The sequence below is a fragment of the Tamandua tetradactyla genome, chromosome 8 (genome assembly GCF_023851605.1).
Source record: "Tamandua tetradactyla isolate mTamTet1 chromosome 8, mTamTet1.pri, whole genome shotgun sequence".
Lineage (NCBI taxonomy): Eukaryota > Metazoa > Chordata > Mammalia > Pilosa > Myrmecophagidae > Tamandua > Tamandua tetradactyla.
The window spans coordinates 41,463,591-41,482,043 of NC_135334.1; the positions used below are offsets into that span (position 1 = coordinate 41,463,591).

The window sequence follows — 18,453 nt, forward strand, 5'->3', positions numbered from 1 at the left end:
CATGCGTTTTGTTCTGTCATCAGTACACAGCTTTCATTTTATTTCTCTACCCATCCAATGGGTACTTCATTATGCATGTTTCTGTTATCTTCCTAAAGCAATATCAAATATGTATATAAACATCTCTATCTTGTTCTCCTGTTGACAGAATGCTAAAAAGATGATAATCTGTGTCTTTTTATAAAAATGTATCTGAAATTTATGTCACTGTATATGATTAATATTTGTAGTCATAACAACTGAGACAGGAAATGCTTTACAACTGAGAATGCTATTTTCTATGGAAATGTCTTTCCTGTTTCTTTAAAAGAATGGGGGTTGAGGGTGTGAAAGCCATAACAGTTCAGAGGGAAACAGGACATATTCCTAGGATTAGTAACTTGCCAAGGTAGAATTTGCAATGATTCAGATAAATGGATACAAATACCATAATTTAAGAGTTTTAAATTTTAGAATTAAAGATTTCACCACTCAGGTTTATTTATCTCAATGACAATTTAGAATTATTATATGAAATATAAAAATTTAGAAACCAGATTTAAAAAAATTGAGATTTAAGTGAAGTTACTGATTATAATTTTCCTTTCTATGAAAAGACAAAAACCACTTGTATTAATTACCAACAGAGTCCTTGTCTTTTTCATAGGCTTTCTAATTTATTAAGTGAAAAATGACAGAGCCAATGTGCATTTCTTATTCAGATACGTGTATATCCTCTGGTTGTAAATTTAAGTGCTTTCCACATTCATAATTTCTATTGACTCAGGAAATAACCCAGTGAGACAGGCTGGCAAATTATTTCTACCACTGTTATTGAAGGAAAAGGGAAAAAGAGTCTTGGTCTTTTGGTTCTTGGTACTATTCTGTGTCATTTTTCTTAGATACCCATGAGAATATGTTTTGCAAGTTCTCACTTCTAGTACTTTCATGTCACTTTTATAAATCCCCTTCCTTAATTTTACAAATTTTTCCTGATACATTCTCAGTGCTCAACAGACTCTTCCCTTGCCCCTAATCTTTGAAATTCCTCTTTTCTATAACAGAAAAAGAAAAACTAAATAAATGCAGGGGACTGGAGAGGAAGTAAAAGACCCAAGAGGTTATTAGAAGCATGAAAAGTGTCAGAGAGGAAGGAAAAGGGTTAAGAATTTCAGAAGGAAGATGGATGATTTCTCATGGAACAGTCCGTGGTGACTTCAGTCTTGTCTATTTCAACGATCCTATTAAACTCAGAAATAATGCTGCTCTTCTAGAAACTCACCTCTAACACCAGCCTCACCTGTTGCCAAAGCCAACATTAGACTGAGTATAATTCTGATAAGGGGAAATTACACTCACTAAGAAAAGACATTAGAAGACATTATTCATTAAAAGTTGAGAAGAATATTTACCAAAGACTGCTAGTCATTTGAGAAAAAACTCTTAATATAAAGTATAGATACCAAAAGCAAGTAAACATTAAAAAGCAACTTCTCTGAAGTATTCTGATATGTGCAGAGTCCTTATAAGTAATATCCCCTGGTAGATAGGGAAATATATTACAATTTTGAAAGAAAAAAGTGTTATAAAAGAAATATTTGAAGAACAAAATGTTGCCCTTAGAAATTATAAGCATAATAGAAAAAATCAATAGGTATATGAGGATAAAGTTGAAATCACCCAGAAGGTAATTTTTTTTTTTAAAAAGAAAATAAGAGAGAAGAGATAAGAAAAATAAAGGCTGACCCAAGGATACCCAACATCCACAAAGAAGGATGTATAGGAACAAGGAACACAGAAAACAGGGTATAAAATTATCAGAGATATAGGCAAAAATATTTTTCAGAACCGAAGGACACTTTTTCCAGATAGAAAAGACTTGCTGAGTACCAAGTACTGTGGGAGAAAAGAGACTCTCTCCAGTAAGTAATCATGTAATTTTAGAATGTCAAAGACAAAGAGATGATCCAAAATCATATCATATTTTTCAATAGCATCTGCAAACACTGGAATCCAACAGAGAAAATCCTTCAAAATTACTGTCGACCTAGAATTCTCTGCCCATCCAAACTATCACTTAAATTTGGAGATAGGTTGGAGTCATTTTCAGACATGTAACAGTTCAAGAAGCTTACTTCCCATTCAGCCTTGCTCAAGTATCTAATGGAGGATGTGCTAAACAAGGGAATAAATTAAGAAAGAAGACCTGGGATCCAGAAAACAGGGAATCTAAGTTGAAATTAAAAAAAAGAATTACCCCACATAATATTTTGAATATATTGGAAGAAATTTTATAGAATTTAAGGAGAAGAGAGTTTGGGTTGAATTGGTGATAAGTAAATGAAGCATTAAACAAATGGTATACAAAGAACATTTTTAACTACTGGGTTTCAGAACATAGGAAGGCTGTACCAGAAAAAACATTGTAGTATACTATTTGACTTAGCTATGACTAGCGTTCATTGTCAAAATATAAACAGCAAATATTTATCTAACAAAAATCATGACTATACCATACTGATATGGAGGATTGTAAAAGAGATCTGAAGGCTTAGCTTTCATATAGGAAGTCCATAGATCATGCAAAACCTAGAAAAAGAATAAAGAAATAACAACATAACCAAGTTATATTAATGAAAGGATTTAAATTATAAAATTTAAATGATAAAATAACCAGATAAAAGAGTTTTCTAATATATTGCCTCTGGTATCAGGAAATATAGGGCAAGGAACTGCTATTTTTTATAACAAGCCTTGTAGAGAGTGTTTAAAATATGGGCATGTATTACTTTAATTATAGATAAAATGGAATTGAAAACAAAAGAATAACTGTAAAGAACAAAACAATTGTAGAAATCATTCCCTTATTTTTTTAAGTTATGTACGCATTATCTAAAGACCCATCTTAAAAATTATTAGCAGAAACATTGTATGTCCAGCTGTTAGCCCTGAACATCATTTTTTAAAATTTGCAAAGATGTCTCTTTAATAAATCATCATTTGGTTGATGTATAAAAGGCTTTAGATGGCTAAAGGGATCACTGTTGAATGAAAATCTATGAAAAGTATTTGTGAATATGGCAGCGTATTCTTCAAGCTCCTTGGAGGACCGTAATCTATTTCTGAGTTGCTGAAATGTTACTAACTTAATTTTTATTGCTGGACATCACACTGCCATAGACAATATTGCCTGGAGATTTGGTGTCAAGATGGTGAAAGGCTAGTAGGAAAAAAGATTTAGGTTCTCTTGGCCTAGCCACAATGTAGTGGAAGATGGTTTTTAGTTTGGTCCTGTTTAATTCTCTTCAGACAGGGAAGTTTGTGGCAGTCTTTAAGGCAGCATGGCCTTAGGATGGTTACAAAGAGAGTAAACAATCCTCACCTATCACATAATTTTCCTTCTTTTTGGGTACCCCCCATGACTTGGCCTATCCCTTATTGTGCAAGGACTCATCATGTCTGAGTTTCCAGGTAGTAATAGTAATATGGCCTGAACCTCTGATTTTAATGAGGGATTTTCAAGCTCAAAATGGCCTTAGTATATAAAATTATGACTTAATGAGAAAAAGATCCCCAACACAACACTTTGGTCAGGGGAGGAATAGTTTTCCCTTCATATCAGAGAGGTACCTCCATCAAAGGTTGGCCACTACTTCGACCACAATCTCCATCATAGAAGTATCCCTTCCCACCTGGCACCTTGACCCCAATTTTCTCAGGTTCCCAGTGATTTTTAGAACAATTCCTAGCACAGTCTAAGCATGTATCATGGGACCATTGAATTATTGTCCCTCTTAATGACACCTATGCTATTGTATCTAGCTGATCCCTCTGTTAAAGAGAGCTCTTCACCTCTACCCACCTCTCCCCACACTTCCAGAGTACACTTCTCACCTGACTCCTGCTCATTTTTCCATCTTCGGCATGCTGCTTTCTCCCAGAAGCTGAATTGTATGCTTTTGCTTTAGACTTATCATAGCACTGAAACAGTTAACTAAAAAAGAATCATGCCAATCGCCCATTTCCCCCTCCAGACTATAATATTTGTAAGGGCAGAAACATTTCTACTTTTTTCACATTGATTTCCACAGGGCCTAATACAGTGACTGGCCCTATTATTGGGGGGGGGGGGGTGCTCAATAAACATTTATTGGGTTTTGCAATTTTTTTATATTTTCACACTCTATTATCATTTTGGTATTAAGGGGTATCTGAGTATAGGTAAAAGAGTTAGCCTGCCTTATGTCTATACCATCTATAATTGAGAAACACATATTAACCTCCATAGGAATGACACAGAAAGATGACAGGAATTACCAGAGTCCCCTCCTCAAACTGGAATGTTAACCTTCGCAACGTTCTTGGCATTCTTTAAGAAGTTTTTGGAATTCATTCATTAGCAAACAAATGCATCTTCATTTTATAATATAGTTGGTCTAGAGACAATGAGACAAGGATTGCATTAAACAAATGGCCAGTCATTTGGTACACTAAAATGATCTTAATATGATTTTTTCACAATATTTCTATTTCATTGCAGCCGGGGCACCGACAACAGACTGACCCACCGGCGGCAGACAATTCTCCGAGAGAAAGGGAGAAGGTTGGCGAATCGAGGACCAGCATACATGTTTAATGATCATTCAACAAGCCTATCTATTGAAGAGGAACGCTTTTTAGATGCAGCTGAATATGGCAACATCCCCGTGGTACGGAAGATGTTAGAAGAATGCCTTTCACTCAACGTTAATTGTGTGGATTACATGGGCCAGAATGCCCTGCAGTTGGCAGTGGCCAATGAGCATCTGGAAATTACAGAACTTCTTCTCAAGAAAGAAAACCTCTCTCGGGTTGGGGATGCATTGCTTCTAGCTATTAGTAAGGGTTATGTTCGGATTGTGGAAGCGATTCTCAATCATCCAGCTTTTGCTGAAGGCAGGAGGTTAGCAACCAGCCCCAGTCAGTCTGAACTCCAGCAAGATGATTTTTATGCCTATGATGAAGATGGGACTCGGTTCTCCCATGATGTGACTCCGGTCATTCTGGCTGCCCACTGCCAGGAGTATGAAATTGTGCACATCCTCCTGCGAAAGGGTGCTCGGATTGAACGGCCTCATGATTACTTTTGCAAGTGCAGCGAATGCAGTCAGAAACAGAAGCATGACTCTTTTAGTCACTCCAGATCTAGAATTAATGCCTACAAAGGACTTGCAAGCCCTGCTTACCTGTCATTGTCTAGCGAGGATCCAGTCATGACAGCTTTAGAACTTAGCAATGAGCTGGCAGTGCTGGCCAACATTGAGAAAGAGTTCAAGGTATGTTGTTAACAACCTTCCAGATATTAAAGTTAGATGCATTTACCAGCCTCCCCTATGTGCTCGGCACTGTGCTAGTTACTGTGGGCACTAGGTAATTTTATACATGTATTCTATAAACTAGTATAATGATTTGTAGTAAAATTGTGACTGCTACTACATGGTGACAATCTATCATCTACCAGATGTTTTATATTTATTATGTCTAATGCTTACCACAACTTACAACTTCCCTGAAACCTAATCCAAATCAAATATTGCTTTCTCCCAACTGATAATATCTTCATGTTTGACATGAAGCTATTATTAGTTTGACATGAAGATATTATAATTTTGACATGAAGATATTATTAGTTCCTTTTCAGATGGAGAAATGGAGGCATAGAAAGGTTAAGTGAGGCCCAAGATTAAACAAATGATAAATGTCAGATCTGGGATCAGAATCTGGGTGTGCTACCCTCTAAAACACAGGTTTTTTTCTGTTATAAAACACAGCTTCTATATTGAGCGCACAGCGATAGATGCTGTTGAGATCAGAAAGATGAATAAGCTTAAAGAAGTCATGTTTCAGCTGGAAAGACACACACATAAACAAATATGATAGAGTAAAATGAAGCAGCTACTAGACAGCAATAAGCAATGTGCCATAGGAGTGGAGAGAAAGCAGTATTTGATTTGGATTAGGTTTCAGGGAAGTTACGAGTAATACGGCGGCTGGGTCTGGCAGAATGAGTAGGATTTTGGAAGGCAGAGAATGAAGAAAAAGAAAGTGTAGGCCAAGGAAGCAGCAAAAGTAAGGGATTGTAGGCATGGAAGTAGTTGGCACATAAAGGGAAATTTGAGCAGTATCTTAATAAGAGGTATGTGGAGAGATATGCTGTTGGATGCTGCATATTATCTGCATGTTTTGTGCTGCCTTTGGAGAGGGTGAAAGCTTGGGTTCCTGTCTTGAGATCATCCTAACACACACATTAAAGCTCCTTGCCCAGGAATTCTGACCCACCTTACGCTCATCATGTCTGCCCAGCATTATTGTTATTTATCATGTGCTTTTCTTCTTTCCTTAGATTATAAACTGCTTGGAAACAGGTCTGATTTGTCTAGTACAGGGTTTTTACAAACTAAATATTGGTTTTATTTTCTCTGTTTTATGTGTTATAAGAGAGAGTTTGGCTCTTCCTTCTACCTGTGGAGAGGTCACAGCCTGCTCTCTCCCATGCAGTTTCTTGGTGCCGCTGTCAGTGAAAGAAAGAACAGTGTTGCATCCAGTGTGGCCTGTCACATGTCCACCTATCCTTGAGTCCTGACCCACGGATGGGAGGACAAGGTAAATGGCTATGGAAATCCTCCAACTAAGTGGTTCATCTGTCTGTGTTCTGCTCCCAGGTTGGGGGAAGGTACTTTCCTCTAGCAACCTGAGCTATGAGTTCAGGACAAACAAATGATCCTTTCCAACTCCGTCTTAGGTTTTTTCATACTTTTCACTTGCCTACCAAGATTCAGAGAATTGGTGAATTTTTCCATATTCAAATTTAGGCAGTTTCTTTGAAATCTGATTAAAATATTGACTATTTTAAAAATTTATATTTAAATGTCATAGAATTTCATTATCTAGGTTGTCAGCATTTCTGTTTCTTTTGTTGTACCTCTGTTATACACTTTCTCTAAACCACTGAAAAATACTATATCCTTTATTCATTCGTTTACTTACTTGCCTACACCTTTGAGTCTATGTATTGACCAAATAATATATTGGGGATAGTGGAGAATTATAATGGAGATGCAGTGAAAAGCTCAAAGATAATTCAATCAGTAATCCTGCCCACATTTAGTTTATAATCTAATGGGAGCGAAAACGTGTATGTAGAAACTACAATGCAAGGAATCCCTCAAGGAGTGGGGAGCAAGCAAATGGCTCAAAAGTGGGAAGAATCACATTTACTCGGAATGCACACTCTTTATCATCCCTTCCCCATAGTTTCATGGGGATTTAGAGATCTGGATGTTCCCTCATTTGTTCATTACACATTTTTTTTTTCTGCTGTAGGTGTGAGGTATATAAGAATTAGACATTTTCCCTCTCTTCACACTTTTTCCATGTAGTTTCTCTGCTTAAGTAGTTACCTAGAACCTCCAACAAGCTTGCCTATTCTTAATGTCCTATTTCTGGGAAGGTTTAAAGGCAATAAATTCTCTCTAAAAAAGATAAATCTCTTTGACAGAAATTTTTGACACATTTAAAAAATTATTTTCAAAAATTAAATTAGTTTACTGTTCAAGAGGTTTGCAGTTTAAAAAATGTTTGAAATAGTATATCTTAGAACTTGAAAATCAACAGGTTTTCTGGTTAGACATCTGACTGAACAGGTCCTTGTATTACACAAGGAGAAAGGACCCTTCTTGGCTTTTTATTTTTTTTAAAGCATTTTACAAATGCAAAATAAAAAGTAGGTTTTCTTCCCCAGACCTTGGGCGTTAAGACAAGTGAATATTCTCTCCTTTGACTCCAGTTTACTCCTCAGAGTGAGAGCTACTTCATGTGAGGATGAGCTGCCAGTACCTTTGTGAGTCAACACTTAGGGAAGCCACATCCTCTTACCAACCCTAGGGACCATAATAAACCCGTCCCCGCAGTGTGGCCTCAATTTATCACAGGATAGGATCTGACAGGACTAGAGAATTAGCGGCTCTGCAGTGAGCTTTCTTGCTAGGTCTGTGTGTACTCCCTTTAAAAATAACAAAAAAATTAAAAAAAAATGTATATTCATAGAAAACTTAGAAAATGATAATATAAAAATGAAGAAAATCTTAAAAACCAATCCTAATTCTGCCACCAAGAAAGAAATACTGATAGACATTGTGAACCTGCTGATACATATGATTTTAGTCTTTTTTTCAGTAATCAAGCACTTCAGAGTTTCAGGACACAGGGGAGATCACAGAGGCCAGCTCAGGAGCTGGTCTGCCCTCTGGGGACCTGAGAGATTGCATTGGCCACAGAAAGGATATAATTTCTGTATCTTATAAATACTGACATTAAAAAAAAAAACCTGTTAAGTTACACTTTCAAATATGTCCAGGGAAATATAAATGTTAAAATCATTTGATGTCCATCATCTATTTTGAAAGTGAGTGAACAATCTCTTTTTTAACATTCAAAATACATACATCTTTTCTTTTTCTCTTTGAGTTTGTATTTACATTCCAATTTCCTCAACAAATTTGATTTCTAATATAATAGTTAAGTCACCTTACTGGTTTTTTTTGGTCAAGTCTCTAATGTTCACCTTATGCTACTTATTATATATATATATATAAACACACACACATATAGATATATATATGTTGAGATTTAGAATTTTCAAATTTACTGCAATTACAAGGCTCTAATATTCAAATATTATGGAAAGAATTAGCTGTAATACTACATTTTCTTAAAGCTACATAAATTGAACACAGTTCATAATGCATATACATATTTTGAAAAATAAACTGTAATTATGACATAAAACTTTTATTGGAAATGCATTTCTTAGTGGGATTAATCATGTTCACTTTTCCAATGTATTTAAGGAAAGAAAAAGGCCTATACCGCTAAAAATGAATTGGTATGGCAACCAGCATTTTATTTTGGTATTTATTAATAGGATACATAAATTAATAAAGATTTTATGGAATAAAATTAGAAGAGGGTTGACTATAATTGGAATAAATAGTTCATGATATTATTTGATAATGACCTTATTGAATTACACACTGACTCTGAAAGAAATCACATACAAGTTTTATCCATGCATTTTAGTGAATATCTTGTAAAAATTTTGAGTCCTGAAAATGATTCCATTCACATTTTAAATAATCTTCCTTACTACTTTTTCTGCTTTGCCCATTTGAGATGCTTTTTTTTTCTAGCCAATGATACAGCCTGAGAATGGGTATTAAGAATAGTTAATAATATTCAAAAGAATCACTTAAGTCTAAATACATGAAAAAGCAATTTTTACTATTCAGTCTTCCTTAGTAATGTTTTCTTTGCTCTTCTCACTGAACTCTCACTCAAGTGAGATTCATTCTTTGACAATTGTTGGGAAGTGAAAGAGGTAGAGTAAATTGAACATAAATTACCACTGCCCACACCACCACATTCCAACAAACATCGTAATGCACAAAATCTCAGTGTGAGCCAACATGCCACATTTCTATCACTGAACTTAACTCTCCACAGAAATGTGAATTAAGGCAGGGAAATCCAGGAAGCCAGTGGGGCTTATGGTATCTGGATGAATCACTAAACGAGAATTCCCGTTGTTCAGTACATAGATGGGCAAGAGCAAGGATACCCTTTTTTATGAAGGGATTAAAGATCTGTTTCAAGGAAATTAGTTTTAAGGAAGTGAAGAACATGGAAACTGATTCATTTAAAACTATCAGTGCTCTATGGTCTTCTGGAAAGTCTTCAGGTGCCTCTGTTTAAAGAAACTACTCCAGTCTGTGAGAGTCAGAGAATGAGAGCTTTCACACACATGAAACTCGAAGCATCTTCTATAACAATACATAGTCCCTTAGCAAAGGTCAGAAGAGCCACTCCTAAATCCCTCAGTTAATTTTAGCCTTGTGTCTTGAATATTCTAAGCTAAACAAATTGCATACATCACCTGTTCTGTAGTTGGCTCCAAGCAGAGGTGACCTAGCAGAGAAAGATAACAATTAGATGGACCCTTGGAAAGAAGAAAGAAACCACCATGCCTGGGGGAATTGCAAGTCTTTAAAGAGAATGAGGGGAAAACAGATTCAAAAGCTTTCTGCATATTCAAATTCAATTTATATACTTACCTTTATCAAGAGTTTTAGGCTTTGAAAGCAAGAGCCCTGAGCCATTGTAAACTTAAAATTGGACTAAACCTAATTTTGGCAGCCACAAATACAAGATCAGTAAATACTAGAAAACCTAGACCTTTGTTTTTGATACCAAAGATAGAGAGCCTAACGCCTAGGTTCTTTCCTTGACTCAAGACTGAGAAAATATATGGGAGGACAATGTTAAAGGCAAGTTGGTCAGTACCAGTGACAATCAAATACATTCCCCCAAATCCCTAATTTTCTTCTTATAGCTCAGTATGTACCTCTCAACCCTGTTTTTGAATCTGTTTCTATTTTAAGTTATTTATGATAACAATGTTTCCTTTTATTTCCCCTAAAATCCCCTCTTTCATCCATCAGGGATTGTCTTCTCTGTCATTCCAGAGAAGTAGCTTCCTGGAGCTCCTCCAGCTCCTTCATGTCTTCGTGTTTGTGCACGTGGCTCTCCAGACACCTCTCCTCGCTAACACTGAGAAAAGACGGGTAAAGAAACTCTCCGCTGGGTCTGTTTTTAGGCCATTGCTATGTTCTGGTGTATATGTTTAAAAATGTCTGCAATTGTCTGAAAGAGAAACATTCTCTTAGAAACTGGCTGAGTCCAAAGTCGTTTTTGTTAGCAGAAAGACAGTGTGACTGTTACCAAAGGTTAGCAGGGTGGCAAAGGGTGTCTGTAACCTGCTAAATGGTGTGAAGCCAAATGACAATACTAGAAGCACAGAGCTGGAATCCCCTTCAAGGAGGATGCAACTTTATTTACCTATATGTATTATTCTAAGTGATTTACACTATAACTTTATGATAAAGTAGCACTTAAGTTTTCCATAATTAGGAATTAGGAGAAGGCCAGAAAATAAAGTACCTTTTCCAAGATCATATAGTTATTAAGTGACAGAACACAAATTTAAGTCCAATTATGTTTTGTACCCACCCCATTTTCCTTTCTTTATATCACTGAAAATTATTGATTACCTATTATGTGCCATACACTGCACTAGGTTGTGAGAACTTGCATCTGAATAAGTCATGGCCTTGTCTTAAAGGATATTTGAATCTATTCAAGAGATACAGCTGTGTAAACAAATCTTTGCTGCAGAGTGGCTCTATGAATAATGTACAGTAGGAAGGAGCTGTTGGAGCAAAAAAGGTCACATACTGTTTAATGTGAAGCAAATAGATCCCAGTTCCCCACTGGGCATTAGAAGCATGGATCTCTTTCTATGTATATGAGTGTGTGTGTGTGTGTGTGTGTGTGTGTGTGTGCATATAGTGTGTAGTGTATAGTCTTGCATTTGAATTTCCTATCATGGTTTGAAATAGATGGGCAGAGTGAATCTCATTCTAGCAGGAATTTAGATCATTGCAAGCCAACAGTTAAGGAGGGAAGTTAAGTGTAGAAATTGCTTCATGGAAGGATCCAAGCCCTGAAGCTGCCTGTTTACCTTCAGTAATGCTCTTCAAACTTCATAGCTTCCATGGAGCCTGAGAATTCCTATGCTGAGGGAAGAATAAAAGCTGGTTAGCAATGCTACAATAAGTTAAATAAGCAGCCACCACTGTTGGCGACAATCAATGGAAAATTCAGTAGCATCTGAAATATCTAGTGTTCTAGTTTGCTAGCTGCAATATACCAGAAATGGAATGGCTTTTCTAAAGGGGAATTTAATAAGTTTCTAATTTACAGTTCTAAGGCCAAGAAAATGTCCCAGTTACAAGTATATAGAAATGTCCAATCAAAGGCATCCAGGGAAAGATACCTTGGTTCAAGAAGGCTGATGACGTTCAGGGTTTCTCTCTCTAGTGAGAAGGCAGATGGTGAACATGGTCAGGGTTCCTCTCTCATCTGGAAGGGCACATGATGAACACAGTGTCATCTGCTAGCTTCTTCTCCTGGCTTCCTGTTTCATGAAGCTCCCCTGGAGGCATTTTTCTTCTTCATCTCCAAAGGTCACTGGCTGGTGGACTCTGCTTCTTGTGTCTATGTCATTCTGTTCTGCTCTCTCTGAATCTCTTTCATTCTCCAAAATGTTTCCTCTTTTATAGGACTCCAGAAACTTATCAAGACCCACCCAAATGGGTGGAGACATGTTATCACCTAATCCAGCTTAACAACCACTCTTGATTAAATCACATCTCCAAAGAGATGATCTAATTATAGTTTCAAACATGCAGTATTGAATAGGAATTATTCTGCCTTTATGAAATGGGATTTAGATTAAAACATGGCTTTTCTAGGGGACATAACATCCTTTCAAACCAGCACATCTAGGAAAATGTTTTGTGTGTTTTTTTTTTTTTAATTTTTGCTTTGAAATTATATCTCTTTTAAAAAAACATTTTCCTGGAATAAAGTCTGATTAACGTTTTTGTCCCTCACAGTCCCATATGGTGAGTACTTAGAAATGCCTGCTAGTCATCACCACATCAGCTGTGTCAGAGCTCAAATATCAGTGCACTATTTAGTGACAATTATCCTAAGGAACAGGAAAGCCCCAGAGTGTTTCAATTCTATTTCTTTGGTCCATATATCTGTCCTTGTGCCAATACCATGCTGTTTTGATTACTTTGACTTTGTAATAAGGTCTAAGGTTAGGATAGTGAATCTTCCCACTTTGTTCTTCTTTTCCAAAATGAGCTTGGGTATTCAGGGCCCCTTGACTATTCAAAGCATAACTCCGAGGTTCTCTCCTTGACTCAAGGATGGTTTTATGCCTAACCATCCATATAAATTTGATGATTGGCTTTTCCATTTCTGTGAAGAAGATTGCTGGCACTTTGATTGGGGTTGAGTTAAATCTGTAAATCACTTTTGGGTAAATTAACATCATGGCAATAATGAGTCTTCCATTTCATGAAAACAGAATGTCCTCCATTTATTTAGGTCTTCTTTGATTTCTTTTAGCAGTGTTCTGTAGTTTTCCATGTATGAGTCCTTACAACATCTATGGTGGTTTGAAGCTGTATGTACCCCAGAAAAAAACCATGCTGTTAAATTTAATCCATTCCTGTGAGTATGAACCCATTGTTAGTAGAACCTTTTCATGAGGTTACTTCAGTGAAGGTATGCCACATCAATCAGGAAGAATCTTAGTTGTATTACTGTGGTCCTTTATAAGTGGAGTAAAATTCAGACAGACAGAAAGCAACAGGAAACAAGAAGTTGAACATCAAATGAGACTCGGAAGAGAGGAGGAAAAGCCATGTACATTGCCATGTGACAGAGGAGCCAAGGATTATGGGCAGCTAGCTCCAAACTCCAGTCTTCAGAGAGAAAGCATCATCTTGACACTCTGATTTGGACTTTCTTTTCACTTCAAAACCATAAACTAATAAAGGAATGGCCTTTATAAAGGGAATTTATTATATTACAAGATTACAGTTCTAAGGCCAGAAAAATGCCCAAACTAAAGCGTCCAGGAAAAGATGCCTTTATACATGTGGCTGATATCTCCTGGTCTTTGTTCCTGGTTCCAGTTGCTTCTAGCTTTTGATGCCAGTGGTTTTCTCTATAAGCCACTGTGGGCCTTCACTTAGCTCCTCTGAGATACAACTCTGGGTTCTGGCTTGCTTAGCTTCTCATGGGAAGGTACATGGCAATGCTGGACTCTGCCTGTCTCTAGGGATCTGCTCTCTGTCAGTACTTGAAGCATTTCCAAGCATCCATGTCTGTCAGCTCTGAAGCAAGTGTTCTGTAAGCGTCTGCATCTGAGGTTTCTCCAAAATGTTTCCCCCTTTTAAAGGTCTCCAATAAACTATTCAAGACCTGCCTTGAATAGGTGGAGTCACATCGCCATCTAATCAAAAGTCTACATCCACAATTGGGTGTGTCACATCTCCATGGAAACAATCCAATCAGAATTTCCCACCCTAAACGATATGTCTGGCCCCACAAGATCAGGATTAAAACATGGCTTTTCAGGGGGTACATAATAGTTTCAAACCAGCACAGTGGTATATTACATTTATTGATTTTTATATGTTGAACCACCCTTGCATGCCAGGGATAAATTCCACTTGATCATGGTGTACAATTTTTTCAATGTGCTGTTGGCTTTGGATTGCTAGTATTTTATTGAGAATGTTTAAATCTACACTTATAAGAGATATTGGTACATGATTTTCTTGTGGTATATTAGCCTGGCTTTTGTATGAGGGTGATGTTGCCCTCAGAATGAATAAGAGAATTTTCTCTACTCTTCAACTTTTTAGAAGCATTTAAACAGGATTGTGTTAAGTCTTCTTGAAATGTTTGGTAAAATTTGCCTGTGATGCTATCTTGCTCCTGGTTTTATTTGCTGGGAAGTTTTTGATGACTGATTCAATCTCTTTACTAGTAATAGGTTTGTTGAAATCTTCAACTTCTTCTTAAGTTAGTATAAGTAGTTTGGGTATTTCTAAAAATTTGTCCATTTATTGTAGGTTATCTCATTTGTTGGTATACACTTTTCATAATATCCTCTTATAGTCCTTTTTTTTTTTTTCTTTTACATGGGCAGGCACCAGGAATTAAACCTGGGTCTCTAGCATGGCAGGTGAATACTCTGCCTGCTGAGCCACCATGGCCCGCCCCTTGTAGTCCTTTTTATTTCAGCAAGGTTGGTAGTAATGTTTCCCCTTTTTATTTCTGAGTTTAGTCATTTGTGTCTGTATTAGTTTGCTAAGCTGCCAGAATGCAATATACCAGAAATGGAACAGCATTTAAAAAGAGAATTTAATAAGTTGCAAGTTTATCATGCTAGTGCCAAGAAAATGTCCAGACTAAGGCCCCATAAAAGGTTACTTTCACTCAAGAAAGGCTGATGCCATCTAGAACACCTCTGTCAGCTGGGAAGGCAAGTGGCTGGCATCTGTTGGTCCCTTGCTCCTCCTGGGTTCCATTGGTTTCAGCCTCTGTTTCCTGTGAGGATTCCTCACTTGGCATCTGTGGATCTTCGCTTAGCTCCTCCCCAGGACACAACTCTGGGTTCTGGCTTGCTTGGCATCTCATGTCTCATGGAAAGATACATGGCAACATCTGCTGGGCTCTGCATTTGGAGATGGGTCTGGGTCTCATCTTGGCTCTGTCAGCTCTGAAACAACTGTTCTCCAAGCATCTGGAACAAATCTCTCTGTTGGCTCTGTACTTTCTCCAAAATGTTTCTGCTTTTAAAGGATTCCAGTAAACTAATCAAGACCCACCTTGAATGGGTGGAGCCACATCTCATCTAATTAAAAGGTCACACTCATTACTGGGTGTGCCACATCTCCACGGAGATAATCTAATTAAAAAGTTCCACCCTACAATATGGAATCTGGATTAAAATAAATAGCTGTCCCCACAAGATTGGATCAGGATTAAAACATTGCTTTTCTGGGGTACATAACAGCTTCAAACCAGTACAGTGTCCTTTATCTTCTTCATCAGTCTAGCTAAGCTTTGTAAACTTTATTGATCTTTCAAAGAACCAACTTTTGGTATTGTTGATTCTATTTGTTTGTTTGTTTTCTATTTCATTTATCTCCACTCTAATCTTTGCTATTTCCTTCCCTCTGTTCACTTTGGGTATAGTTCACCTTCTTTTTCTTGTTCTTCTAGCTTTGAGGTTAGAGCTCTGATTTTAAATATTTCTTCTTTTTTAATGTAAGCACTTAGAGCTATAAACTTCCCTCTCAGCACTGCCTTGTCTATATCCCATGGGTTTTGGTATGATGTGTTTTCATTTTCATTTGCTTCGAGATATTTCCTAGTTTTTCTTGTGATTTCTTCTTTAACTCATTGGTTGTTTAAGAGTATATTATTTATATCTACATATTTGTGAATTTTCCAGTTCTCCCTCTGTTATTGATTTCTACCTTCATCCCACTGTGGTTGGAGAAGATAGATTGTATGGTTTCAATATTTTAGAATTTACTGACATCTATTTAGAGCCTAACATTTAGTTTATCCTAGAGATGATCCATGTGCATTCCAGAAGAATATGTGCTCTGTTGTTGTTGGGCAAAGTGTTTTTTATTTACATCTGTTTATTTAAAGAATGGTTCAAGTTTTTTATTTCCTTATAGATCTTCTTACTAGATGTTTTATCTATTATTGAAGATGGTGTTAAAAAGTTTCTACTAATAATGTAGAACCATCAATTTCTTCCTTCAAATCTATCAGTATTTGCTGCATATATTTTGGGGCTCTGCTTTTAGGTGCCTACATGTTTATATAACTGCCATATCTTCATGTTGAATTGACCCTTGTATCAGTATATATTGACCGTCTTTGTCCCTCATAATTGTTTTTGACTTAAAGTCTATTTTATCTGTTATTCATATAGCTATCCCAGCTCTCTTTCGGTTACTGCTTGCATGGTATCATTTTTTCCATCCTTTCACTTTCAACCTACTTTATCTTTGAATTAAAGTGAATCTCCTTGAGATAGCATATAGTTGGGTCATACTTTTACATCCATTCTGCTAATCTCTGCCTTTTGATAGGAGAGTTTAATCCACTTACAGTTAAAGTCACTACTGATAATGCAGGACTTTCTTCTGCCATTTTGCTATTCAGCCTTTGTAATTTTCTACCTTTTTCCATTCAGTTCTTCCTTTACTGCTTATTTTCATATTTATTAGTTTGTTGTTGTTGTTTTTTTTTTTTTTAGTATGACGTACCGAGTCCCTTCTCATTTATATCTGTATATATTTCCCATATATTTTACTTCTGATTACCATGGGATTAAAACTGAACATCCTAAATATACAAAAACCATTTATTTTTAAACCAAGTTTACCCAGTTGCATATATATATATACACTTTTCCTATAACACAGCTGTGCTTTCTTGACCTGCTCAGCAAATATAGCCCTTCATCTGTCCTCATCTGCTCTATTTTCTGTTTACTAAAGCTGACAAAATGCAATATACCAGAAATGGACTGGCTTTTAACAGAGGGTTTTTGTTAGCTTAAAGTTACAATTCTGTGGCCATGAAAATGTCCAAATTAAGACATCAATATGAGTCTTACCTTCTCTAAATACAAGCTACCAGCATCTGGGACACCTCTGTCACATGGGAAGGCATATGCTGGTCCTTCTCCCCTGGCTTTCATGGCTTTCAGGTTCTGGATTCAGTGACACTTTTAGCTTCTTTGGGTCTTTGCTTGCTTCTCTGGGGCTTTCCTCTCTAAGATCTCTCAGCTTTTTCTGTCCTTTATCCTCTCATAAAAGACTTCAGGAAGAGGATTAAGACCTACTTTCAATGGGGTGGGTCACATCTTAATTGAAATAATCTAACCAAAAGGTCCCACTCACAACAAGTCTGTACCCATAGGAATGGATTTAAGGAACATGGCCTTTTCTGGGGTACCTAACAGCTTCAAACAGCATACTTCAACCTTCTGTATCCCCAGAAAACATATTCTTTCCATATGTAAAACACATTCACTCCATCACAATATCACAAAAACCTTAATTCATTTCGGTAACAATACTAAGTACCAAGTCTCATCAAAATCAGTTACAGGCGTGGTCTGTGTTAAGACAAAATTCTCCTCTGCCTGTGAACCTGTGAAACAGAACAAGTTATCTGCATCCAATATACAAAGAAGGGACTGTCATAGAATGAATATTCCTATTTCCATAGGGAGCAGTTGGAAGGAAAATGGGTCACCAGCACAGACAGTTCTGAAGACCTGCAGGGCAAACTCCATTGGATTTCTAGGTTTGAAAGTCATCTATAGAATAACATTTTATCCTCAGGGCTTGAGAGAGTGGCAGTCCTACCCTTTTCAAGGGCTTGCGCAGTGGTCCTGCTCTCTCCAAACACTGAGGTGAGGACTTCAACAAGATGACCGTGTTCTTGGCCTCACCTTTCTCAAGCATTTGGTAGCCAGACTCTCTGTTATCTCTGGGGCACAGGCTCCATCCTCTTAGAACAGTGGCAGTCTGGTGGCAGCCAGACGTTCCCCTATCCCCAGAAGTGTACTCCACCCTCTCTGAAGCTTGAGCGGAAGTACTCTTCCTGAACATGGGGCAGCCAAGCTCACCTCAGTCCCCCAGGTATCTCAGAGCCCTGAGGTGGTAACATTATTCCTGAAAAATGGGGTGGAAGGCCTACCCTCTTCAAATGCTGGGGCAAGCTCATCTTTACATGTGCATGGGTGGGTCTGCTCTCTTGGCCCAGTGTGTCTTGGTTCCAGACCTCAGCTTCCTTGGTTCTGTCTTTGAAGTAATTTTTCCTTAAATCTATCACTTTTCTTTTCCTTTTAGTCCAGGCTGGCAGTGGTTCTGTTAATACATATCTTGCAAAAAACAAACAAACAAACAAAAAAACTTG

General features: G+C 37.1%; 1 protein-coding gene across 4 annotated transcripts in view; it reads left to right on the forward strand.

The window, feature by feature from the left end:
- The window catches only part of TRPC6 (transient receptor potential cation channel subfamily C member 6), a 199,397-nt gene that overhangs the window by 103,937 nt on the left and 77,007 nt on the right, over window positions 1-18,453 (forward strand). For all 4 annotated transcript variants that reach the window (XR_013156603.1, XR_013156604.1, XM_077113171.1 and 1 more), the window contains exon 2: window positions 4,520-5,294. Coding sequence is in view for 2 of the 4 variants with exons in the window: in XM_077113171.1 (XP_076969286.1) it covers window positions 4,520-5,294 (775 nt within the window). In the remaining 2 variants the exon portion in view is untranslated. The remainder of the gene's footprint in view (window positions 1-4,519; window positions 5,295-18,453) is intronic.